Genomic DNA, 26,133 nt, shown 5'->3' with positions numbered 1-26,133 from the left:
TAAAGATACCCTTTTCCCTTTGTATTAATTCCCTTTGTAATTAATAAGTAATCTGTGGGGTGATACTTGAGACTGGGAATATCATGTCCTCAGTGGTTTTGTACCCAGTGTTAGTGTTCCTTGGTGATTCCTGATGGAAGCATTTATTACTAAGGTGGTTGTAAAAAAGTGATTTTCTAATTATTATTGTTGATGTATCTCAGTGAAGAGGAGTACTCCCCTTTTAAGAGGTTTTAGTGTAATTTTCTCATTCAAGGTAATAACCACCCATGCTATTGTTCATGCTGATTCTCAAATTTGGCCCAAATTTGGCTTCTGTGTCCCACTGACATGCCCCTATCAGTCTTTGAGCAATTTCTTCCTTTCTGACACACAGAATGCTGTCCACGTTTACCTTGTATTTTCTCTACCCCAGTTTCTTCTGTTCACTTTCAGGTATGTTCTGTTCATATATATAGATGCATTTTCCTTCTCTGTTTATTTTTGCCTAACTGATACTGTACATTCCTACTCCTCATAGTTTGGAGACTGGAGATTGTTTGGAGATTGTTCTCTATCTCATTTTTCTGCATTGTATTCCATTTTATGAATACCCCATAGTTTAACTAGTCTCCTTTTTAAAAAAAAATTTTTTTTTTAATTTTTGGCTGTGTTGGGTCTTCATTGCTGCGGGCAGGCTTTCTTTAGTTGCGGCGAGCGAGGGCTACTCTTTGTTGTGGTGCACCGGCTTCTCATTGCTGTGGCTTCTCTTGTTGCGGAGCACGGGCTCTAGGTGAGCGGGCTTCAGTGGTTGTGGCACGTGGGCTCAGTAGTTGTGGCTCGTGGGCTCTAGAGCGCAGGCTCAGTAGTTGTAGCCCACGGGCTTAGTTGCTCCGCAGCATGTGGGATCTTCCTGGACCAGGGCTCGAACCTGTGCCCCCTGCATTGGCAGGCGGATTCTTAACCACTCCACCACCAGGGAAGCCCCTAAATAGTCTCCTTTTGATGGTTATTTAGTCTTAAATTTTTTGCTTTTACAAACACTGCCTTAAACATATCTTCTTTACGTGTCATTTTACATATTGCTGAATGTATTTGTAGAATAATTTCTAGAAGTGAGACTTTTAAGGCAGAGAGAATGTGTATCTCCAACTTTGATAGCTATTCCTCACTGTGAGAGATGGTGTGGATGTACAATCCTATTTAGCCATGATGAGGGTGCCTATTCCTCCTCACCTTTGTCAGCCAAATGCATTGTCACACTTTTTCATCTTTGCCAATCTGGTAATGATAAAACGTCTTTGGTTTAAATTGTCTTTCCATTGTAATTAGTGATGTTGAATATCGTTCTTTAATTTAAAATTTATATTTAAAATTTTAAAAATCTTTTTATTTTTAAAGGTAAAATATATTTCCTTTTTTGTGAACTATCTAATCATGTACTTGGCCTCCTTGTTTCCAGGTACTTTTTGATAATGCTGTAAATGTTATTGGTCCATCAGGCCGAATTCCTCAGAAGCACTCTACTGACTCGTCTGAGCCAAACGTCTTCTGATTGCAAGTCTCAGAAATTCATTAAAACCAGCCAAAGCAGAAAGGGGGATTTTCTAGAACCTGAGTGGAGCTGGGCCACAAGGCCTACCTTTGGGACCAAGGTGGTTGTCCTTTCTGTTATTCTCTTGGCTGTGCAGCTGTTTAACTCTGTTTCTGTGGACCAGCTTTATCTCTGTTTCTCGTTGCACATGGTAGGAAATGGTTGTCTAGCTCCAAATTCCAGGAGAGAGAATATCATTGGCCCCTTGTGGGTCTGGTGTCTCCCACTGGGCCAGTCAACTGTTTGGTGCCAGCCTATGGGGAGATGCAGTGAAGGAGCTCAGGGTGTCCTTTTCTTGGGTCTTAACTGAAGGCTCCAAGCCTTTCACCATGTTCTCAGGATTATTCCTTCTACGCATGGTACTTTGAACCCTTGCCAGGTTGGTTTGTTTACTTAGAGGGGGGCCATCCTCCTTGTCAGTGCTGTCTCGATGAGATGCTGTCAACAGAGGGACAGTTACTCTCTTCACCTCTTCCAGGCCATGTGGTTAGTCTTCACAACAGTGGTCTGAACTCATGTAGCTCTGGGGGTAGGAAGAGTCCGTGGAGTACCCAGGCAAGGATAATTTTAAGGGAATCAATTTTTAGGTCCTCAACTTCTGTTATATTTCTAAAGTTGAGCCGTCTGAGAACACGCCTAGCATAAGGGGTCTCTTATCACCTTTTCCATTCTGCAAAAGGAAAGCAAACCCTCACCCATTCTAGTCAGGACCATGGTGTGTTACCCTGCTCTCTGGGGTGCCATGGGGATAATTCTAAATATAAATGTTGAGAATATGAGTCTAAAGACTAGGGAACAATCCTTTTACAAGTTACAAGTCTTCTGAGACTTTTAACAAAATTGGAGGAACCAGTTGAGTTATCAGGGGATCATTAAAAATAATTTTGATAACAGATCACTGCATGACTTTGGTGTATAACCAGGAGTTCAAGGAGTTCAGAGATGTTGCTATTATAGAGCTTCCATTGCCATCTGTTTATGAGAACAAGGTGTCTCAGGGCTTAATATCTATAAAAATGAAAAACAGGAATGGAATTGGTGCTGAAACTGTCTTAACAGTAAGCAAGATTCATCCCTGGAAACATGAACCTTCTTACTCTATCAGGTTGTATTTCTAGTGAAATTTTGCTCATATTTAATAATGATCAGTTTTTAGATTCTGTTGTTTTGAAATATGTGCTAATAGCAATCATAATCATGCAATCCAGAATAAAATATTTTTGAACACTTAGAGCTTATGAGGTCACAGGAAATTTGATATGTTACAGGGAATTATAAGTATGGTCAATAAGAGACTTTCAAGCCTAAAAATGTGTTAAATTAGGGTGAAATGTGGGTGGTAAAGTTCTAGATGGAGGAGAGTAATGGAGCTACCAATTCAAGAAGAAATTTCTGACTTAAATAGACATTTGTATTTTTAACTAGATGAAGGTAGGTGTCTAATTGTATTTACAGTCCACTGGATACATTTATAAGAGTGACTTAATAGTTTACGCCGTTATTTACAATACACCAGAAACTGTCTTTGCAACTATTTAAAATTATAATGAAAAACTTTAGATGTTAAGCTTACATAATACGAAGGGGAATACATAGATTTTCAAAATCCTTTTAGGGTAAACAAGAGCAAGAAAGGTTGAAATGGCAGCTTTATACTTTTCCTTTCAAAGAAGTGTCCGTTTACCCCTTCTCTGTTTTCTCTCTCAGCCAGAGTTCCTTTCTGGGTCCAATTAGCTTTCCCTCTCCTCCCTGGCCTCTCATATCCTGTGACTCCAGTGTGAAGCTCTCAGTGGCCTGGTGAGGGTGGGATTGGCTGTTACAGCACTGTCTGGCTTTCTTTGGTTTATATACCTTTCCTCTCCATTATGTGTGTGGCCCTGGGCTGGCTTCTCAGGCTTGTCTGATGTTGAGGTTCCTAATGTCCAAGTCTACTTTCAGACTTTTCTTATGGCTGGAAGCTGTGCAAACCTTTCACTTTCTGGCCTGTTGGTATTCAGTAGCTAGAGGTTATACCAGGGACAGTAATGATTGACTGCTTAGAAATTCTGATACTGTCTGGTTCCAGTGATTGAATACATTTATTTGACATTTTGACTGCACATACCCTGGATTGGAGCACTCTTTAATCTAGCACCAAAGACTGCCCGTGTCGGGGTTGAGAAGTGGGACCCTGTCCTTAGTGCTCCTCTTGTCAGATTCAGTGGCTGTCAACCTTGGTCATCCAGGGCTGCCTCTGACCCATAGTCAGTCATTAAGGAGTTCCACTAATCTGCTTCTTCCAGATATTTAATTAGTGTGCAAAAGCCTGGGACCCCAAGATGAATCAGATACTTTGCCTTTGTAAGCAAACACTGTGATCATATTTAAGGAAACTGTTATAAGAATTATTTTTAGGTCCTTTTCAGGTTGTCTCTCCATCGCTTAGGGTTGGTAAACCATATGGTCAAGAAACTCTGTAATGAAGGAATTCTGCTGTTATCCTTCACCTGTCCTGATTTGGGAGCTCCATAAGACTGGTGGGGTTTGGTTGCTTGAGGACAGGTTGCCCCCTGGCTGGGTGCAGGTAGAGGAAGCCTGGCTGTGGCTTCTGTTCTGGGACCCATGCTGCACCTTGGCTTAGTGGGTCGGCCGCATAGTTACGAGGGGAGCGTCAGCTGACCCTGGCTCATTACATGAACAGAGCGCCTGGGGTGGCCCAGCCACCTCATGGCGGAAGGTTAGAGGGGATGGGTCATTTGCACTTGCGTAAGCTCGAATCAAGAATCCTGACCTTTGTGTGGCGCGGGTGTGCCGTGCTGTTGCAGGATGGGTGGGGACGGCCACATTGAGATGAGATGCTGTTTGCTCAGGGTCCAGAGTCTGTTAGAGCTCTTTTCTAAGGAAGCTGCTGCAAAATCCTAATGGAAACGGGGCAAGCGGGGTGGCTGGAATAGCATTCTTTAGACACTTTTTATTCTTCTTGAGTTCTGTCACAGCCCTCCTAGGACATCATGCCCTGACCTTGTCCATGACACTGAGCTTTGTCGTGGCCACATGGTTGTACCTCAGGGCCCAAGCACAGGTCTTTCAGACTGTCCAGCACGTACTAGCCAGACTGGAACCTACTCCACATAGCATTGCGATGGAAGTCGGCTGAAGTGCCCTAGGCTGTAAGAAGTGGTGGCGTTGCCTCCCAGTCATCAGGGAAAGTTTTAGAAAGAAGCACAAGCTCACTGTGAAAGGGCCTTGATATGGCTATAAACTGTAACTGACAAAATTAGGGACGTGGGTTTTCAAAGGCAGAAAAGGAGAGGCTGGTACTGGGGCCGGGCGGGGGTGGGGGCGGGGAGGAGTGCTGTAAGGGAAGTCTCGAAATAAGGGTGTTTCCTGAGGGCACCTCGCCAGGCAGGAAGGCCACGCCCCGGCTTTTCACACGTTTGCGCACTCTGAGCCAGAGGGAGAGACAGGCGGTGGGGGGCAGGTAGGCAAGGGTAGAGAGGAGGTGCCTGCGTGGGGCCTGCTAGCCCCAGGGTCCGCTTCAGGCTGTGGCTGTACCGGGCTTATGCTGAAGGTGTTGAGAGAATAGAGCCTGAGCCCAGGACTGTGGGAGACGCCAAGGAAGGAGGCAGCCTGGGCCCCTCCCCTCAGGGAAGTCCTGGCAGGAGTTACAGAAGTGCCTTGCCACTGGAGAGGGTGGGGGAAGGATGTAAGATGCTCTCGAATTGGTTAATACCTGTCAGGCTCCAAGCCCATCTTCCACTCCCCGACACCTCCCCTGCTTAGGCCACAAAACCTTGTGAGATAGCAGATTAATTTGAAGATTGAGCTGCAGCTGGATGAGTTGATGTCAACTTCAGAGTTCACTTGTGTGTAATTAAAGCCATCCAGAGACTAAACCTGCTCCCAGGAAATTATTCTGACCGAATAATTAAAGAGAATAAAGGTTAGATTTGTGTTTCTGGCTAAGTCTCTGTTGCATTCGGCATCTACAAAACATGAATTCCATTAACCTTTCGTGAGCCAGCATTAAATTGCTTTCAGTTAGTTGTCATTCTAACTAAAGTAGAGTCGCACAGAAGAGCCTTTGTTTATACTTGGAGTCTGTTCCCTTTTCTTCTCTGGAATTATGTCCTTGAAGAAACAGTCATTTGGAAAATCGGTTCATAACTTTATGTGTCTACCCATCCCTCCCTCAGTCGGGGTCCTGTTCACTGAGCATCAGAAGGAATTGCACCAGGGGAAGCAGGCCACAGCTGCAGAGGAGGGCTGGGGTAAGTAATCACTGCCGGTGCTTGGGCTGAGGTCTGTAATTTGCAAAAACATGTCCTGCGGCCACGAGAGATAAAAGAATGACTAGTTAAGGTCGCCTGCCCAGTTCAGACCAACTTGGGCAGGGGCAGGCCCCGGGGAATGTCTTCCCAGGAGGGCCTTGTGGGTTGGGAGAGGGTGTCCTGCCATACTGTGACCTAACTCTCCCTGGGCCTCTGTGCTTTGGGTGTGGGTGGCTTCGTTCCTGCTGAGTGATGGGTCAGTCCATCCAGGCCTGTCTGCAGCCTCAGTGTCCTGAAGGGGTCAGGACACTCGGCTCTGGGCTCGTGACTGCAGCAGCGGGGAGGGGGGCGGTGAGATAAAAGGTCTGTGTCTCTGCTCCAGGACTTAACTATACCTTGTCATGCAGCATATTTTCCTGCATGATTGTGGATGTGAGGTGTTATGACCAAGAGTCTCTAAGCCAACCCAGGATTTCTCAATGTGGATCACTTACTTACTCCAGGCCCCCAGAACTCAGGAGGCAGGGAGGGGAGATCTGCTTTCTTCAGCTTCAGGTCTGGACAGAGGTCAGAGGTGCTGACTGTACCCTTCTTTGTGTATCTTGGGAATGGGAATGTGCGGGGGTTGCTTGCTGGTCTTTGCTGAGCTTGTGCTGTGCTCTGGGCCTAGAAGAAGCTCATAGTGGTCTGGGATCTGGACCAGATGCTGTTAAAAACAGAAGAGGCCGCCTGACTCCACTTGGGAAGATGGTCATGCCTCAGGCTTCAGACCCAGGAGCGGCTCGGGTCTGCGGTTTCCTAGTGGTGCCAGGCGACTTGGCCACTTCTGAGCTGTGGCTTGAAGTCAAGTTGGCTCTTCTCTTTCCTGGTGCCCCAGCTCCCTGGGCTGTCTCTGACTCCTGACGAGTTTTCTGGCCTTCCCTTATGGGCCATCAGGTGCCCTGTTGTCTTTTCCCACAGGGCTTTTCCGTGAGCAGATCTGGGGTTACCTGAGGATTGGCACCCCATCTCCCTAGCAGACTGGGGACTTGCCCCATCTTCACCGTCAGGAAGCCTTAACAGCACGTATCATTCATTCCGTAATTGCTGCGTGCCAGATTCTGTGTTGGGCAGTAGAGACCAGAGAGAGGTGATGCCGTCCCTGGTCCCCGAGGTCAGAGAATGATGGGCACAACCAAACTGCAACAGAACTGTCCAGAGGCAGGGCCAGGGTCCAGGAAGGCCAAGGAGTGGCAGGGACCACCCTCAGAGGGGACACTGTGGAAATTGCATAGTGATGCGTCAGGAGTTCCTGCTAAATACAGTGGGGAAGGGCATTTGGCCTGAGGGAAGGGTACTTGCTGATGTGTGAGAGGAGGTGGGGGAGAGGCAGGCTCAGGCCAGGGGCCGGGCCGGAGCGGGCTTGGACTCTAGGGCTTGGACTCTAGTCGATAGGCAAAAAGGGTGTGTGTTGGGATGGCCACAGAATCCAGTGTTCTTTTGGTTCTTTTGAATCCATGGTGCCAATATGGAGGACAGATTGGAGGGGGAAAAGACTCGCAGCATTGGACTAGTTAAGAGTTATTATAACAGTTCATTTGAGAGGTGATGAGAGCTTGGGGACCAGTGGCAGTGGGCATGGAGAGAGAGGCGTGAAGCCCAGGGATGTTAAGAAGGCAGAGTGAACGCAGCCTGACGCTTCAGTCGGACATCGGAGGTCAGGGTGAGGCAGGCTTCTGGGTGCTCCCGGGATGACTCAGCCTGGCTCCTGGGTGAGTGGAGGTGCAGGACTGGGGAGTCAACAGGGCAGAGCACGTGTCGGAAACAGTGGATTGCCTGTGAGCCCTCTAGGCAAGGAATTCCAGTCAGCACTTGTGTCTGGAGATAAGCCCAGGGGTCTGGACTGGAGGTAGGGACTTGAGAGGTGGCAGGACGCAGGGGCAGTGGAAGCCTGGGGTCTGCTACACTGTTAGGAAGTGGATGAAGGTGAGGAAATAGAATGGGGGAAATACCAGTGTTTCAGGAGCAGGTGGAGAGGACAGGAGCTTGCGATGGCTCCTAGGGTCTAAGAACATAAAGAACACAGACATCATGTTGAGTGAAAGAAGCCGGACACAAAAGAGAGCATACCCTGTGACTGCATTTAGATAGAAGTCAAAGCCGGGCAGAACGAGTCTATGGCGATAGAGGTCAGAACAGAGAGGGAGTACTGACGGGAGGGCATCACAGGGCAGCCTGCTGTGCCGGGAACGTGCCAGCTCTTCATCTGGGTGGGTGTGTACACGTGTAGGCAGATACCCTGAGATGTCTGCACTTTAAGTTATACCTAAAAAAAAAATCTTTAAAAACTTAAGAAAGAAGGGAAGGAAGATGGAAGTGCAGGGGAGGAAAAATAATTTGCCTTCCACCCTCTGAGTTCTTGGCTGAGACCCCTGTAGTAAAAGACAGATAAACAAGAGAAAAACGGAAGTTTACGAACACATATACCTCATGTGTACATGGGAGGTACTCAGGGAAAAATGAGCAACTCCCCAAGCGGGCTTAAAATTCAGGCTTAAATACCATCTTAGTAGGGAAAAGGGAGGGAGGGAGCCCTCCTAGGGGAGAGTGCATGATTTTTAGGGAAGATGAAGGACCCTTAGAATGGTGGATGGGAGATGTGATGGTTTGTGACAAGTGTGTCTGGATGTGGTGTGGACTCCAGTCTCCTCTCCTGGGATGAGAGTCAGTCTCCCTTGGTTGATGAAGCTCCTGGGAGGGGATCTTTGACAACTGAGTTCTTTTGGAGCATCTGTCTTTAGGCAGATGGGGAGTTCAGAGAAAGCCTCTCATTGGATTGGCTGTTTTTCAGGTGCCTACAGCTCAAAATAATCAACACACCCAAGTGGCATATTTGGGGCTGGCATATTCTGCTGCCCTTCAGAAGGAAGATGGAAGGAAGGAAGAAGGGGAAATAAGGAAGGAGGAAGGGTGGATGGAGGGAAGAAAGAAAGAAACCTGGAGCCGGTGGCACCTGGCAGGAGAGGGTAGGGTTTTCAGGAAAGAGGATGTGACCAGTGTCGCTCACACGCCCAGAGATCAAGCCCTGGGCCAGCTCCGTAGAGTGACCTGGAGGCTGCCCTCCCAGTCCTCCCATGGTCACTAGAGTGCGTCCCCAGCGCTGCTGAATGAGTGGCATAGAACAGACCCTAACATTGAATCAGAACAGGGAGGTGCTAAGATCCTCAGGTCACGGGCATACCTGAGAAATCTCCCGTGCTTGGGTCATAGTTCCCAGCAGTGCAGATGGCCACTCTGTGGTTTCCTGAGTGTCCTCCCAGGCCAATCCCGGCGTTGAAATTTGATAACGTTTAATAAAAAATGTTATTATCTACTATAATTTAAAAGAACTTCCTTCTGTTTCAATGTGAGGGTTTCCCGTAGAAACCACTTCAGCCTGGGCGGCTGTGAATGGCGGCTTTATTAACAGAGCCATCTGCAGGCTTTCCTAATAATCTGTCGCCCTGCTCATGGCTTCCAGTGCAAACATTGTTTATTGTGATGGGGGCCTCAGCCTGTCACCCGTCCCCGTCACTGGAGGGGACAGCCTTCCCTGCGCCCCGAGGCGAGAACAGCTCATCTGCTTCCCTCCAGCCCCTTGGACGCGGGGCCCTCGTGGAGCAGGTGGGGGCAGAGCCCTCGAGCTCGCCAGGAGGTCTCTCCCCTGAGAATCAGATGCTCCCGGTGGGCAAACCCTTACTCTCTTTCAGACGGAGACCAGGGAGACGGGGCCTAAACTTAACCTAAACCCACAGTGAAACATGCCCTTTTCATTGCAGCCTTAGGTTTTTTATGTCAGATCCCTCACTTGCCCCCACGGAAGGGCTGACACCTTCAAGTGGGACTGGTATGAGAGAGACCTCACCGATGCTCCAGGGGCCTGAGGGCTTGAAGCTAACACATTCTTTCGATAGAAAAGGGACTCTTGGTTCAGCTCAGAATTAATTCATCTTCTAAGTGGAAATGTCAAAGCCTGGCAAGCACTCCTGCTCATGATTCTGGTGCTGAGATATTCATGGGCAGCAAACAGTAGGCCACATGAAAATGGATTTTGCCAGTGAAACCAGAGGGGGCTATCGCTCTCAAGGGAGAAAGCCTGATCACCTAATCTCAATTCTGCCGCAGTTTCACCAGGGCCTGCTATGTAGTGGAATTAATCTTTTTCTTGTCATTTTATTACTTCTGAGTAAGGGAAGGTGATTCAGCCCAAGCACCTGAGGGAAGGCAGCCGTGGGGCGGCTTCAGGAGAGCATTTCCAAGAAAGCGGAGTGAGCATCAGTGACACTCAAAGCAGTCAGAAGGGGAAGGCAGTGAGGACCCAGGAGGAGGGAGAAGGGGTGCAGAATGCCCAGCGAAGGGGAGGACTCCTCTGGCTGCAGGGGTAATGCACTGGCTGCTTCTTGGGGGGCAAGCAGGTAAAGCCTCTGTGTTCCCAGACACACCTCTGACCAGCGCCCCTCCCTTGCCTGGGGCTCCTCCAGGCCCACACTCAGCTAGGAAGTCTCGCACAGTCCCTGTGGGGGCAGAGAAGTGGCAGGGAAAGCTGCGGGGAGCACCGTTTCACATCAGCAGTGTTTTATTTGATCGTAGATGGAGTACCTCAAGTGCACGAGGACAAATTTTATTTAAAAATTTTTGTTGTATTAAGGCCCATTTTTGTTTCCATATTCCTTTCAAAAGCATAAAGGGAGTTTGTATATCATTATTTTAAAAAAAACATTTTGAAATAATTATAGACTTAGAGGAAGTTTAAAAAAAGAGAGACTGGTGAACCCTTCCCTCAGCTTCCCTCAGTGGTGACATCTTATATAATGTGTAGTTTTATGTCCAGGAAATGTTCATTGGTACAACAGAGCCATGCAGACCACAGACCTTAATCAGTATCCACCAGTTCTGCCTGCATTCCTGTGTGCGCGTGTGCAGTTCTGTGCGATTTAGTCCCGCTTATAGATTCGTGTAATCACCACCACAATCAAGATGCAGCCTGTTCATCATCACAACGGAACGCCCGTGCTGCCCCTCTGTAGTGACATCCCCTCCCCTTCGTCCCTGTCCCCTGGCAACCACTAGTCTGTTCTCTGTAGTGTTGCTGTTTCAAGAATGTTATAAATGGAAATGTACAGTTGGTAAACTTTCCAGATTGGCTTTCCAGGATCCATGCTCCGTGAGGGTAGGGCCTGCATCTTCTCATCTCTGGATTCCACGCCGAGCCCAGTACAGTTTGCACACGTACCCGATGAAACAGTGACTCCTGTGGATCCTAGTCTCATACAAACTCGCCGGGTTCAGACTGGCTACCACTTTGAAGGTGTCGGCAGCACAATACGTTTTTACTGTAGAGAGAGTGAGGTCTGTAGAAGGAAGAGGCCCTGCCCTTCCTGGTCATCCGACTTACACAGTTGCGTTAACCGAGAGAGTTCTGCGGCTGACACGGTAAGAGAACGCCAGCTTCTGGTTTCCCTGCTTCCAACCAGGTCTCCAAGTCAGCCCGACCCAGTGTTGGCTGAATGAGCATCGCTGTGCTGAGATGGGCTCCAGAGTACGCTTTGACCCTTCCCAGGATGCACTCTGGCTTGGTGGAACATCAGGAATGAAACGGGATGACCAGGTATGAGGGCTTTGCTTTTTATTAAAAAGGTATTTTTCTTCCCTGAGGCCCTTTTAGCACTTTGTCTGCAGCTCCTTTAGTGAGATCCGGCAAAAATGAACTCCGCCAGGGGTTGAAATCTGCGTAATCCCACAGAGATACTGAGTCAACACTGGCAATTATGCATATTCATGCCTGTCCCTGGGTGGCTCCCTAGGAAAATCTATTTTCAGGACTGCGTGTTTACATTGCTGAGGGAGAGGAGAGGCAGGATCAAAGCCCTCTGGCTGAGCCTGGGCTGGAGGATTAAGGGGAAGAAGCACTTGACTGGGGAAGGAAGAAGCTACTGTGCTGCTTTCTCGGTGAAATGGAAATTGCTCAAAGGTTGGAAGATAAGGGAGCAGCTTCTCCACACAAATAGGTTTAAATTGAACATCAGGGACTGAGGACACAGGAGCCAGGAAAGGCAGGAAGGGCAGGGAGTCACTGGCAGCAGGTGCCGCAGCACGCCTGGAAGCTCTGCCCCGCACTCCAGCTGTAGGGATGACAGGAGGGGACTCGTGCAAGGGAAGGGTCCCTCCAACTTTGTGACACTGTTCAGAGCCCAAAGACGCCTTTTCCAAAGCCTAATTACTTTCTGTGGTTTTTCCATATACTGGTCTCAAATCCTTCCTACCAGAAGCTCAACCCATTTCATTCTCTTTTTGTTACTAATAATCACTAAATTACTGTTCTGCAGTGAGCATCTCCTGCAGTGCTGCACAGCAGAGCATGGGGCTGGCCCCAGGAACTCTGGGGGCAGGAGGACCTGCCTTCAAATCTTGGCTCAGCCACTTGCTACTAGGGTAACCTGGCTTCTCACCTGTAAGTTTACTCATCTGTAAAATGGAGATAATCGAATTCAGGATTGTTGGAAGAATTGAACGAGTTAGTACATGGAAAGCACTTAAGTGTTACATGATGTGTTAGCTGTTATGGCTGAGTAGCATTTCGTTCTGTGGACGTGTGCCATATTATAACCATTGAGCACTCAGTTTCTTATTTTCCACATTTCTTGATGTTTTTGTCCTTTGAGATACAGAAGTGGCACCCTTAAGTTTTTCTGCTAGACTTCTGGATTGGTAAAATTAAAACAAAAAACACAGACGTGTTCAGTTCCATAAGCTATGGTCTCCTGAGGATGTCACCCATGGATATAGAAATGAAACACACTGACATTTCTAGAGACAATGAATCTCTTTTCCCTCCATTTGGGATTCTTTCTCTTTTAGTTCCTTTGTCTACTTTGTATCAGAGGTTACTGTAAGGGTCTATTAATGAGGGTGGAGTCGAAATTCAGGTTTCCTTTGGAAAAGATGAACTGATTAGCACAAAAGGTGTAATATTATTAAGAGTCCCTGAGGAGAGCAGGAGTTGCCCCTTTACAAAGGGATGCATCTACTTTTTGGGAAAAGTGCCAGGAGACTTTTACCATGGTCCTTGAAGATCCCAGTCCTGGGCATCCTAGACAAAGGCGGCTCTTCAGCAGGGCCCGTTTCTGTGATGGTGACAGACGTGCAGTGTTGCTGTGGGCAGTGCCCTCACCTTCTCCTGAACGGAGGACTGAGATGACATAGGTCCTCTGCTGTTTCCCCGTCTCCTTTCCAGAAATCTCTGAATCTTCACCCACATCTTTTCCTTCTTCCTCCATTTATAAAGAATGTCTTTCTCCTCGTGTAAGTGGAAGAGGCTCCAGCTTTCCAAGTTATAACACACGAAGTCCTGGCGTGGCAGTTATCTGGGTAAGATAAGAACGCAGGCCTGTTCCTGAACCTCCCCAGCCCGCCCCTTGCCCACAGGGCAGCACGCCCCTTATCACTGCGAGCTGGGGTGTCTGGGGGTGCACTGGCCACGCAGGGACTCCTCCAGCGGCAGCTCCGCTCCACCCAAATCCTGCACACCTGCTCTTCAGCCCCGTCTCCTTTGTCCTAAAAACATGTCCTTGTCCTAAACTCTCATTGTAGTTCCACCTTTAAGCTAGAAACCTAGTTCCTTCTAGAAGTTACACTAACAAACACCTCAGTATATCCAAGATCTAATTCATCATTATTTCCCCATAGAGTTTCCTTTTTTGGATCTCCTTTTTTATTAAGAAGAAAAATCACATTATTTAGTGGGTTAGTTCTGGAGTCTGTCAGCCGTTTTGTCTCTGAATTTTTTTTTTTTTTTTTTTTTTTTTCCAGTATGCGGGCCTCTCACTGTTGTGGCCTCTCCCGTTGTGGAGCACAGGCTCCGGACATGCAGGCTCAGCGGCCATGGCTCACGGGCCCAGCCGCTCTGCGGCATGTGGGATCTTCCCGGACCGGGGCACGAACCCGCATTCCCTGCATCGGCAGGCGGACTCTCAACCACTGCGCCACCAGGGAAGCCCTCGTCTCTGAATTCTTGGAAGAGGAATTCCTGCCCCAAGACAGTCTCTCACAGGTTAGTATATGCTAGTGGCTGTGAACATATTTTCATAGTCAACAAGGATGAATAAGATGATGAAAACCCCATCATTTCCATGACTGTAAAACTGGGAACGTATGGAATACTCTTAGTCTAATGCTTCATAAAGAAAAATTTGTAGCAGCTAATTTATGGTTGCAGTGTACAGAGGATGTATCACTAAGCAACATGGGAGAGATGGCCAAAGCGGGACGCTGAGTTCAAGGGCTTCTGGCAGCCTACACCGGGGAGGCAGGCAGTGGAGGCGGGTCAGGCAGGTAACCAGGATCACCAGGATTACCTGATGTTAAACACTGGAGAGAGTGTAGACATGAGATAAATTAAAACAAAGCTATTCCCTATTAAATGGAAGCATAAATCAGAAGTAATTTCCTCTAACATTATGAGATGGAGTCTGTCACTCCAGAATAGCCGTATCCATAGCAGTGGCAGTGGTCAACTGATAAATGTGTCCTTCTGAACTGTCATGTCTTCTGATGATTGGACAGTCACGGAAACTAGCAGCATAAATGAAAAAAGACTCAAGACACATTTAGAGAGACAAATGAAACATCTTATTTTATTTTTTAATCTTCAGAATTTTCTGCCGTAAGACAGGAATGCATGATAGAAATGGCTCAACATCTTCACATGAAACACTTGGATTCATTTTCATTCACAAGTTTTCCTAAAAACATCTACAATTTCATAATCCCACCCACTTCCAACCATTATCACAGATTTAATTGACTGTTAAACAGTAGTTGCCAGCAATAGAGAGCTGGAACGCTTTCTGCGTATTAGTAGTGTCTTTTGAAACTACCACCCAAGATATCACGAATATAAATTTCATGGTACACAGCAACCCCAAAGGTGACTGATGTCCCCAAATAAACTCCCTGCTTATCATGGAGAGTGGTATCCCCCAGGTACTTAACGAAATGCTTTTTCTTCTCCTAGAATTACTTGTTCATCTCATAGTATTTTTCTTGCAGGGTATATAGCACATGCTGACCTGATGATTCAGTCACCACAGCTAATAGGCAAATATATATGCCTGATACTGCTGCTGCTCTCTGATAATTATATACAAACATACTGAAAAATGATGTGTCGCTTGGAGTCTACCTCCCTTCTTCTGAAGAGAACTACTTTGAGGTTTTTTTTTTTTTTTGAACAGTTGTAAACAAAAGGAAAGAGAAATACATGGACATATATCTATACACAGAGATAACACACTGAGTATTTTCAATGTGGCGCATATCTTCTTATATAGAGATACACAGAGTGAGTGTCTACACTCACCCCGTCACACATACCCACACCCTTACATACAGCATGTGAATACAAATGTTGTGAGTGTCCTTGGGAGTTCACTGAAGTTTGTGTATTACCAAATGATGATGAAATACCTGATTTGTATTACTCCTGAGAAGACAGTAGAAGGGAATGACAGTTCTGATGCACTTTGGAATGGCACAGTCACGTAAACACTTGCATACTTAAGACTTTTGAACTCATCCAAAGTTTCTAAACATGATCTAACCAAAAAAAAAAAAAAAGATATCAAAACATTGCAAGTTAAAAAATAAAACAGTCCTTTTTTATAATCAAAGTATAAACAAATATATAGGAAATGCATATTTGTCAGTAATTATTTTGAAAATAGGAAATACATACTTACTTAAGAAAAACATAATCATCTGACAAAACTTAAAAAAACAACTATCCAATGCATAATAACACATGCACTGCCCCCAAACGGCAGAGGATAGCCACATCAGAATTGCAAGGCTTAAAGCAACTCCACCAGAGAAAAATCACTGTGTATAAGCAGGTCTGTTAAGTATGCAATTTATAAAAAAATGCCTGTGACTATTATTCACACTTATATAAAAAAGAATTTGCAATTTGTTGAGTATTTTATCCCTCAATAATCTGTATAAAAATTACACCTAAACCAGTGAATTTCAAGCACCAATTCAATCATTTAAACTTTATTAATATTTCTGTTATTGAAGGAGCAAATTATGATGAAGGCTAAGCTAAGATTAGCCAAGTTTAATTTTATAGGCGTGCGGTTTCTTCTGTTCATTCACTTGAATGCCAAACATTTGAAAATGTTTAGGCCAGTAAAGGAATCCTTGGAGGAATCCATTATTTCGGAGTATCAATGGTTTAATATACATTAAAAGCTCTTTAACAAACCACTGCTTTCTTAGTTCTAAGATAAAATAGATTTGCACACAGGAAATTAAGGGACTGTTCCTCACTCTTGACTTAGAAAAGGCAGCACCTACATAGTAGACTAACAAGCACATCTGGACGTCTGCCGGCTACGTAAGAAAAGGGTGTTATTATTTAAGAAGGCAACATCACTGCTCATGGCACTAATGAAGTTTTCCTTAACTAAAAAATTTCCACTAGACATTTGGGGTGGGAGGGAATCTCAGTAAGAGAAGGTTTTTTTTGGTTTTTGTTTTGTTTTTCTGATTTTCAGCATCAGGAAAAAAAAAAAGTAGCACAGTCTGAGCCAGCAGATGAGTAACAGTGTTTGTGATGCCTCTGGTTGTTCCTGAAGAAAACCTGCTCAGATAATGAGGGGTTTATTTAAAATCTATACAACCGCTGTTTTTGTTTCCAGTATTAACATCATACCACTCACGTACACGGCAATTTCTGAGACACAATTAATGTTTCAGTCTTTTCCTACTATTAAATTTGGTTAATTTTCAACACACATCAAACCGAACCTTTAGGTCGACTGCATTTAAGAGACGGAAGATAAGACTATTGAAAACAGATTACGTGGAAACCAAAATCTCCATCAATAGTGATTCTCCATCACTTCCTGGCCTGTTATCTGAACTTTATCACAAGACCACATCATGCAGTTGGAGGAAAAAAGTGAGTCACGCGCAAGTCCTGGTGTTAGGACAGGGGTGAAGGGTCTTGCTGGTCCCCGGGAAGAGCGCCTTCGCTCTGCTCATCACTCATCTCGTGGGCTGGCTCTTCGTAAACAGGCTCACCGAGGTCTTCGCTGCCCCCCTCACTCTGCTCCTCACTGTGGTCTTCGCTGGGCCCCACAGTCTGTTCCAGGCTGTTCTCCAGAAGTGTGGGAGAACTGCTTATCCTGCTTTCTTCTTCAGCTGTCTCATTTAAGGGCTGGGAAGGAGGTGGTGTGGGAGCATCAGACTGCATGACACTTTCAATGGAAGAGATGGGGGCTTTGGTGAGCGCAGTATCCGCTACAACCTCATTCTGAGGCAAAGATAACTTTTCCACAAGTTTCCACTGAATGATGCTCATGTCTTTTCCACCAGTTGAAATCAGGTGACTGTCATTATGAGTAAAACTGACATTGGTGACATGGCTGCTGTGGGCACTGTACTTGTGACTGGGAGCCTACATGAAATAAATCAGACAGGAAAATTAAACTCATTCTTCACGTGCCTACTTACAGCAATGGAGGTGACCAGGCTAGGGAGGTCATTCAATTTGTGAAACAGGTAATTCAGATCAAAACCGCAAGTCATTGACTGAGGAATAAAGCTAGCAGTAATTTCCTTTTAATACCTATTTATGTGGGAGAAACAAAGTAACTGGACAGCTGTACTTTCAGACTGTAAAAAAAAAAAAGATGTCTCTTCTGCATACTTGTTAGAGTTTAGTGACTATTCTACTGAGATGGCTAGGGGAGAATTTACTAGGTTGGAAAGATTATAGACGATTTAGGAGTCATAATGTTGATCATGTACCAAAAATAAAATATTTTAATGTTTAGAAGAAATTTAAAACTACCAAGGTATCAAAATAAAAAAAAAAAAGGACAATAAACAAAAACGAATAAAACATCATCAACTGGCTTCTCTGTCTTCTCCGTTACCTTAATGAGGAAGGAGAAGACAAGCACAGCCTGCTTGGATGCTTACAGCTGGCCCTGTTCCCTCCGCCCATGCACTGTAGTATCACAGACAGTCATTAGTAACCCTATGAATATTTTCCCACCATTGACACAATATATCCCCAAACAAAAATTATCCCCAAACAAAAGGCCCTATAACACTAGTTTTTATTAAGTTTTACCTTTGCTTTGGAGCAGGGATACTGAAACAGGTGGACTTTGCAAAAGTCATCAGCAACAGCTATCACCTTTCTATTGTGGGATCGCACCAGTGCATTGATATCTGTCCCATCAGATCCTTCTGGCCAGACACCTTTGATATGGAAACATGCGGGGGGGGTGTGTGTAGAAAAATTAGCCTGAAAAATACAACTGCCATACTACGTGTGTTTACTTTAGAATCTTAATTTTCATCCGTGTTCAAACTCTTAGCTGCTAAATTTCCCTTAAAGATTTCTTAGTGGCTCAATACTTCATTCAAATGATGAAATTTTATCCAAAATCTAATAATAAACTGAAATAACCTCAAGATGGAAAATTTAAGACTTTAAACTTTAAGACTCAAAAATACTCACTAGTAACCAGCAGGTGGTGCTAATAAATAAGTTTAGTTTTAGCTTGTCTCACCTTGACAATAAGCTCCTCCTGTTTAACGTTTCCCACCGGAGGGGAAATTCTCAGTTATTTCTGTAGTGACGTGCAGAAACAACGCCATAGCACTAACCCTTCACAGTGGACTCCGCTCCCTTTCAGGCAGGCACTTAAAAAAAAAACCTCATAGAGATTCTTTCTTAATGGAAATGTATAGGCCATCCACTAGTCTACCATGGTATCCACAGAAGTCTCCATAAACGATCACTTATGTCCAAAGGTCAACACAGTAAATTTAATTATTCTGAGTCATTATGAGGCACTGGTGATCATGTTGAACATGATCAGCACAACCCTCTACTAGACTAGAAATACACAACATGTAACAGATGAGATGCTGGCCTCCTGTGGTTCAGTACTGCTCTAGAGAACAGTGTTTTTTTTGGTAAATTCAATAAAGATGAAACACTTCTTGAATGACATCTCTTAATAAGTAAATTAAATATTGTTTCACTAAAATAACAAGGTAAGTTACTAGCTACTGGCCACTGCTTCAGCTTCACCCAGAATAATGAATTTGTTTATGGACTAGTCAGGGTTATTTTGTTTTAATTTCTTCCAAGCCTGGTAGGCTTCTTCATCTCAGTAGCAGTTGTATTTAGAACAAGTACCCATAATGGATTATTTTTCTAATGCACACAGCATAAAGAAATGTTCAGATCTACCGTCAGAGTGGAGGGGAGAGTCCAACTTTTCAGAAGGCAGAGATACACTGTTAAAGGAAAAATACCTAATATTTTGGGAATTGCTTGAGGTACTGGTGCCACATCCATATCCAATATTCTAATTACTGAGTATAACATCTCTTTTTAATCCTAACTCTCAGAAGGACTCCTACAGATTGGCAAAGACTGAGAAAACTGTCGAAGGACAGATTTCTAGAAATGTCCAGAACATGAGATTAGGAATGATCTCCACATTTTATCTTTAAATAACGTCTACTGAAAATGCCCTTCTCTGTCGATGACTGGTCCTGGGATGACTGGACACCCACACGCAGAAGAACAACAACTGCTGACAGTGATGGAGGACTGCTGGTGGCAGTGCACATGGGGCAGCCGCTGAGGAAAGCAGGCCGGCAGTTCCTCAAACGGCTAAACACAAGAGTTCCCATTCGACCCTGCAATTCCACTCCTAGGTTAACCGAAGAGAATGAAACCATGTGTACACGAAAACTGTTCAATAAAAAGTGGAAACAACCTAAGTGTCCATCAACTGATGATGAACCGAACGTGGTACAGCCATACAAAGGGATATTATTCAGCCATAAAATGAAGTACTGACACGTGCTACAACATGAGGACCCTTGAACACTTGTGCTAAAGGAAAGAAGTCAGTTTCGATGGATCACAGTACATGATTCCATTTATATGAACTTGTCCTGAACATGCAAATCATTAGAAAAAGAAAGAAGATCAGTGGTTGCTGGGAGGCTGTGGAAGGGGAAGGGAGGGAGTGACTGCTAATGGGCAGAGTTTCTTTTTGGGGTAATGAAAATGGTCTAAAATTAGACAGTGATGACGGGTGCACAATCCTATGAATATGCTAAACCCACCAAACTGTGCACTTTAAATAGGTGAATTATATGGTATGTGAATGGTATCTCGACAAAGCTGTTATTTTGAAAATGCCTTTAACAAATTTGAAAGCTTCAATTTTCACTTGCAGGAAAAAACTGAAAGGCAATCTATACTATTATGTAAATGCCTTTCCTTTTGAATTGTCTTTCATATTTATTGGGGACCAAAAGTCTGCTCAATTCTGCAGAGAATAAACCTCATATTGGTTCAATCCTAATACATTCAGCTTCTCTGAACTGTGCATTAATAGTGATAACACTAAAGAGTACTAAGTGAAGTGAGTCAGAAAGACAAACACCATGTGACATCACTTATATGTGGAATCTAAAGTATGACACAAGTGAACCTATCTGTGAAACAAGTGCGAGAGCGGCACGGACATATACACGCTACCAGATGTAAGGCAGATAGCTAGTGGGAAGCAGCCGCAGAGCACAGGGAGATCAGCTCGGTGCTCTGTGACCACCTAGAGGGGTGGGATGGGGAGGGTGGGAGGGAGGGAGGCGCCAGAGGGAGGGGATAGGGGGCTATAAGTATAGCAGATTCAAACTTTGTTATACAGCAGAAAGTAACAAGATTGTAAAGCAATTATCCTCCAATAAAGATATTAAAAAAATACACTCTGCATCTTTAGTTAAAAAAAAAAAAAAAAAAAGGGAATCAGGGACATAGAGAACAGACTGGTGGTTGCCAAGGGGGAGGAGGGTCGGGAGGGTTGGATTGGGAGTTTGGGGTTAGCAGATGCAAACTGGTATATACAGAATGGATAAACTACAAGGTCCTATAGCACAGGGAACTATATTCAATGTCCTGTGATAAACCATAATGGAAAAGAATATGAAAAAGTATGTATATGTATGTATATAACTGAATCACTTTGCTGTACAGCAGAAATTAACATTGTAATTCAACTATACTTCAATAAAAAATAAATTGAAAAAAACACATGTAGACTATTTTTCATTTAGAAATTTAAGTATTATACATAAAAACACTACAAATCGCCTTTTCCCATCAAGTGCAATGTCCTTACCAAAGACTTGAAAGCCTAGCACACAGGTGTATGTCGTCCAATCGATGTCCTTACAATCTGATCGATTCCTGATTAGTTTGCAGCCATTTGGAATGTCCCCTTTAAATTTAGAAACAGGAAGTATAATCATAGTGCTCGTGTCCAAATGTATTTGAAAATGCATCTTGACTCAAACTAGCCACGTTTACTTGTATTTATAATCCATACACTGAAAATATTAAGACACTTGAAAAGAAAGTGTTTAACACGGTTTATAGAACTATAAACTGTTTCCCACTGAAGTTGTTTTTTCTTTAAAAAGCATAAATGCCCATCCATTGTACTCCTTCCTGCCTCCAGGAAAAGTTGTTAAATACAGAACCATTCAGAGCAGGATCAGTCCCCCTGAATAATTTCTCATGACATTTAAGTGAACTCATTACTTTGAGATTCTCATTCCTTAGCCAGCTCCAAGTAGCACATGCTTCTTCAGGTTAGAGGGGCCAGTGTGCAGTGGCTGCACAATTCAGATTCCATGCAGCCTGCTCTTCACTGCCCCTGACAGACACATCTCAGCCGTATGTAATCATTCATACTTACAGTACAGAATCTCATAGTCTCCCGAGTTAGACATTATGTACTTGTTGTCTGGAGACCAGTCAAGGTGTGTGATATAGCTGGAATGTCCCTAGGAAGTAACACATCAACCATTAGAAAGCGTTTAATAGAGTTCTGAATGTTAAATAGTCTCATAGTAGCCAGTACTGTCTCCTGAGTAGCCATTCACTGGGAATTCCTGAAATAGGGAGAGCAGTACCATGGCCTCTGGAACTGAACAGGGCTCAGAACAGGTCTTTGGTTCTTTTTCACACTATCTTGTTGGGGGCTACAACTGTGGAACTAAAGAGATCTGACCACAGTGGAAACGGTGAAGCACTTGGAACCTGGGAGACCCTGCTGGTCTCTCCATTTCGATACCAGCACCAAGTACCACCTGTGCCACACGTCCAAGACAGACAGTCTCTTAAAAGACACTGAAACAGATACCACAACCTCGGGCCTTATTTCAAGTCACTAGTGTCCCTAATTAGAGTGACTCCCTTTTTGATAATGAAGTATTGGTTCCATGTTGTGTGCAGAAAGAGTACAGTTTTCCTGAGCTGCTTCTTCAGTACCCATGGCACACAGAGGTTTAAAAAAACTATCTCCAAAGAATATTTTTGGGGAAAAGTTACCCAACATCACACTCCCTCCAAGCAGCTGGATCCAATAATCATCTGACTCCTTAAATAAGAAGACAGTGATCTTTTTCTGCCTAGGTTTTACTAACACCAGGAATTCAAACAAAAAATTACCAAATGCCATATTTTGTTGGCTTCACATGTAAGCATTTGATTATTTCCAATAAACTACTGCAGATAAATCACACAGGTCTTACAGTTTACACCAAAGCTGACGGAGCCTCAAAAATCACTTTTACCTCCTACACTCTGTATTAAAACATTTAATTTCAATTGTACTTTTTGAATTACTAGCTTTCTGCTCACATAGTTTTTATTTTTAAAGTTAATAAATTCAAAATACCTTAGGTGTAGTTTTCAATGATTTTCACAAAGTATTTTAATTATCCCAGTAGCCTTCTGAAGTCAAATGACATATCCTAAAACCTCTCTGGAGCTATATCTCCACCAAAGTGCTGCATGGCAAATACCCACATTTATACATTTAAATGAATTTAAATTATGTGAATTTGAAACCTGTAAAGCTTCCTGAAGTCACTGGAGATTAGCTGGTATGTCAGCAAACAGGTTGGGAGTCACTTGCTAGGCATGTGGGAGACCTCCCAACTTAACAAGAAATCAATTTCAATGCCAGAAAGACACGTGGTTCTTGGGTATTTTCTGAATATGGCAGGAGGGTGGGGTTCACACAGATCTTTTCCATAGTGTTCATGGATCTGATGCCTTGGCTCTGGAATCCAGAGAAGCCAGGCTTCTAAGATAAGAAAACTGGTGCTACATGAATGAAGGATTTAACCAGATTAATCATGGCAAAGTGTTTGAATCTTTGTGAAAAGACTTTAATAGCATTATTTAGAAAAGCATCAAAAGCAACGTATGGATACAAAACGTTCATGTAATTCATATCTGTGTTGGACACACCATATTTAGATGGTAAATCAATATAAAGTATTCTCGAAAAGAACTCGGGTAGGAAAAGCCCCCAAATTTAGAAAAGACCTTGGGGGAAGTTATCAATTTATATTGGAAAACAAAGTGAGTATTTTTTCGCGGATATGGAGTCCAATAAATAAGCAAAGAGAAGAGTAGATGCAACTGTCTGTCAGGAGTCTATGGTGGTGCCTTCCCACCACCTCAGAGGGCCCTCGTCTCACCCAACTCTTAGGCCACGCAAGGCACATACAAGACTTGGGGGGAAAACACCCTCAAACGTCACCCCACAGGCACAGACACAGTTGGGAGCAAAAAGTACACCTCGCTGAGCAGAAACAGAGTACTCCTAAGCTGGTACCTTCATCACTGCCTTTAAGCAGCTGAATGGTGTAACCACAACAACAATCACAAGTGATGGTGCCTAAGAATAACTCTGGAAAAATAAGAAATATCTCAGCTGAATCTTTGTTAATCACATGGAAGGTCATCATCTGCATCAGTGGTTTGCAACCATGGCTGTATATTAATATTACCTGAGGAGTTTTCAAACAAGTACCAGAGGCCTTTGAGCTAGGGCACTAACTTTTTTCCTAAGTAGGTATCCAGGTGTCCCCTCACCCTCTAGGGCAGTGACATCCAATGGACCTTTCTGCAGTGATGAAAATGTGTATCTGCACAGTCCAATGCAGAAGTAACTAGCCACCTGCGGCTTCTGAGTACTCAAAATGTGGCCAGTGCTCCCAGGAAACTGAATTGTATTTAATTTCATAAACAAAGTTGTGGTTAGTAGCTGTAATGCTGGACAACGCAGGCTGAGAAGAGTCCACTGTCTCTCTACTGATTTGAAATACCTAAATTTCCATATAAACAGAGATTTGTTTTTGGACTCTCTTTTCTGTTCCATTAGTCTGTCTGCCTATTCCCAGCCAACTGTATAGTTTCGTGGTATGAGGAAGATTTCAGATGAACTTTAGAACCATTTTATCAAGCTCATAAATATTGTGCTGAAAAGTTAAGTAAGTGCATCAAATTTAGAGAACAGTTTGTAGAGAACAGACATGTCTATGAAGTCTCTTCTTCTAGACACGTGTCACGTCTATTCTCTCCTTTCTTAGTTTGTGTTTCAGCCATGTCTCACATAGCTTCCTGTGCTTTTCTTGCTGGGCCTGTTCTCAAAGCATCTACAGCTTTTGTTACTACTGCAATTAGGACTTTTTTCCCATCACATTTTCGACATGCTTTGCTGGTGTGAGAGAAAGCTGACCTTTAGAGTGTAGAGTGTAGCCTATCCAATCCAGTCTTTAGACCGCAGATCTGCAGAGCATAGTTTATCCATTCCACATTCTCTTAAGTGCCCAGCTAAAACACTATTATTTCCTAATCTCTTTTGCAGCTATGGGTGGCAGAAGTCACTGAGTGGGGCTTCCAGGAAAACTTTAAAAATCGACTTAGGAGGAATAGTGTCTTTCCCCCCCTTGCTGTCCCCCTAGAACTAGGACGGGATGACTGGAATTCCAGCAGCACCTTATTGAGGGTGATGGAGTAGAAAGAAAGAAGGACCCTGAGTCCCTGATGACTTCTTTTCAATGGGAACAACAGAGCCCTCATTTGTGGAAGCCACCAAGTATTGCAGTATAACTCCTAACTGTTATGGTAATATTGAAATATGTACTGCATTAGTTTTATGGGTACTTTTCTTGGAGATTTCTAGGTAGACAGTTTTAAAAGTCTTTTACTCTTCTCTTTCTTATATATATTTTCATTCACCAAAATCCTGACCAAAAAAACACTTATTTTACCAGCCCTTCTTGCCTATTCTAACAGACTCTGTAATGCTTTTTTAGTGTATCACAACTTCATTACATTCCATCTCCTGGGCTAAGATCTTTGAGTAGCCGTGTTAAAAGGTATACAGGAATTGGAGTCAAACACAAAGCTATTATGCTGGCACTCAGCAACAGTTTCAACTGCTTGGTTACAATTTATTAGAGGGACACTTCCTAAAGTTCTAAGCCCAGTATGTTTCTGAAGCTATAGGGTCACTTAAATGTTAACTAGTAACAGGAAATATTGGAAACAAGAGAAAACAGCATTTGTATTTGGAACTCTGAGAGTAGGTCCAGTTGCCACATTTTAATCTTTACAACAATCCTATGAAAGTAGGAACTATTATAATCTCTAGTTTTAAGATAATAAAATTAAGACTCAGAGAAGTTAATTAACTTGCCTAAAGTTGCAAACTAGTAAGCAGCAGAGCCAGCATTAACCCAGTTTTTTTCTGTCCTATATCATAGCAGACAACAGATAAAAGGAGTTAATATGAGACTATAAGACCAGCTGGTGGAAGCAGACAGCAAGGAGAAGTGAGCGCTGGAAACAAAGCACAGAACAGAAGATAATTAGAAAAGCAGAGCAGCTGAGCCTTTCATTATAGCCTCAAAGAGTCCTATCAGCTTCAACAGTTCCTGAAGATATTTCAAAATACTACTTCATATGCTCTAAAGATAAAAGCTGCCTAACTGGAGAAGGCAAAGTGTCATGCAATTGATAAACTTGGCAGTTCTCAACACGTCCAAGGTCGTCTCATTATCCAGTGTCCAACACTGCTCTTTCCTTTCTGCATCAGTTGCTGTACTCTGAAAGCACAGTACACTGATATACACATTGAAAGATCTGAGGCCTTTTTGTACCTTGGGAAGTCTGCTCTACTAAGGAGAACAGGGTTCAGGCCCCAGATCTGCCACTATGTCAAGATGTGACCAAGGGCAAGCCATTTATCTTCTCTGAAACTCAGTCTCTTCATCCGTAAAATGAGAGCTGAGCTAAGTTAAGTACTATAGTGCGACCTGTAAAATTTTATGATTCCACAAGATTAAATTATATTTGATAATATTCTGTTTATTAAGACATGGACTTTT

General features: G+C 43.9%; 2 protein-coding genes across 7 annotated transcripts in view; one reads left to right on the top strand and one right to left on the bottom strand.

Moving 5' to 3' along the window:
- Positions 1-1,399: 1,399 nt before the first annotated feature.
- LOC309816042 (uncharacterized protein) lies at positions 1,400-20,919 on the top strand. Of its 6 annotated transcripts, none has more exons than XR_014295953.1 (6): positions 1,400-1,634; positions 5,749-5,823; positions 11,316-13,209; positions 13,651-13,891; positions 16,654-16,801; positions 19,092-19,267. XR_014295953.1 is itself a non-coding variant. In XM_082643187.1 (3 exons), the coding sequence occupies exons 1-3, from the start codon at positions 5,679-5,681 to the stop codon at positions 13,145-13,147; spliced, it is 351 nt and encodes a 116-aa protein (XP_082499313.1). In that variant the 5' UTR covers positions 5,185-5,678; the 3' UTR covers positions 13,148-13,640. The 6 variants fall into 6 exon arrangements, 1 of the variants encoding a protein (XP_082499313.1); XR_014295955.1 differs by lacking the exon at positions 1,400-1,634 and having other exon boundaries at positions 5,185-5,823; positions 11,316-11,449; positions 13,127-13,209; XR_014295956.1 differs by lacking the exon at positions 1,400-1,634 and having other exon boundaries at positions 5,185-5,823; positions 11,316-11,449; positions 13,076-13,209.
- The window catches only part of EML4 (EMAP like 4), a 95,331-nt gene continuing 85,933 nt past the window's right edge, over positions 16,736-26,133 (bottom strand). The window contains exons 21-24 of the mRNA XM_082643186.1: positions 21,642-21,729; positions 21,063-21,161; positions 17,981-18,111; positions 16,736-17,299 (exon numbers count right to left, since the gene is read on the bottom strand). Of these exons, the coding sequence (XP_082499312.1) occupies positions 16,826-17,299; positions 17,981-18,111; positions 21,063-21,161; positions 21,642-21,729 (792 nt within the window). The 3' untranslated portion in view covers positions 16,736-16,825. The remainder of the gene's footprint in view (positions 17,300-17,980; positions 18,112-21,062; positions 21,162-21,641; positions 21,730-26,133) is intronic.

The sequence above is a fragment of the Mesoplodon mirus genome (genome assembly GCF_964341445.2).
Source record: "Mesoplodon mirus genome assembly, chromosome: 14".
NCBI classification, from domain to species: domain Eukaryota; kingdom Metazoa; phylum Chordata; class Mammalia; order Artiodactyla; family Ziphiidae; genus Mesoplodon; species Mesoplodon mirus.
This window is presented reverse-complemented; position numbering and strand designations above follow the sequence as displayed.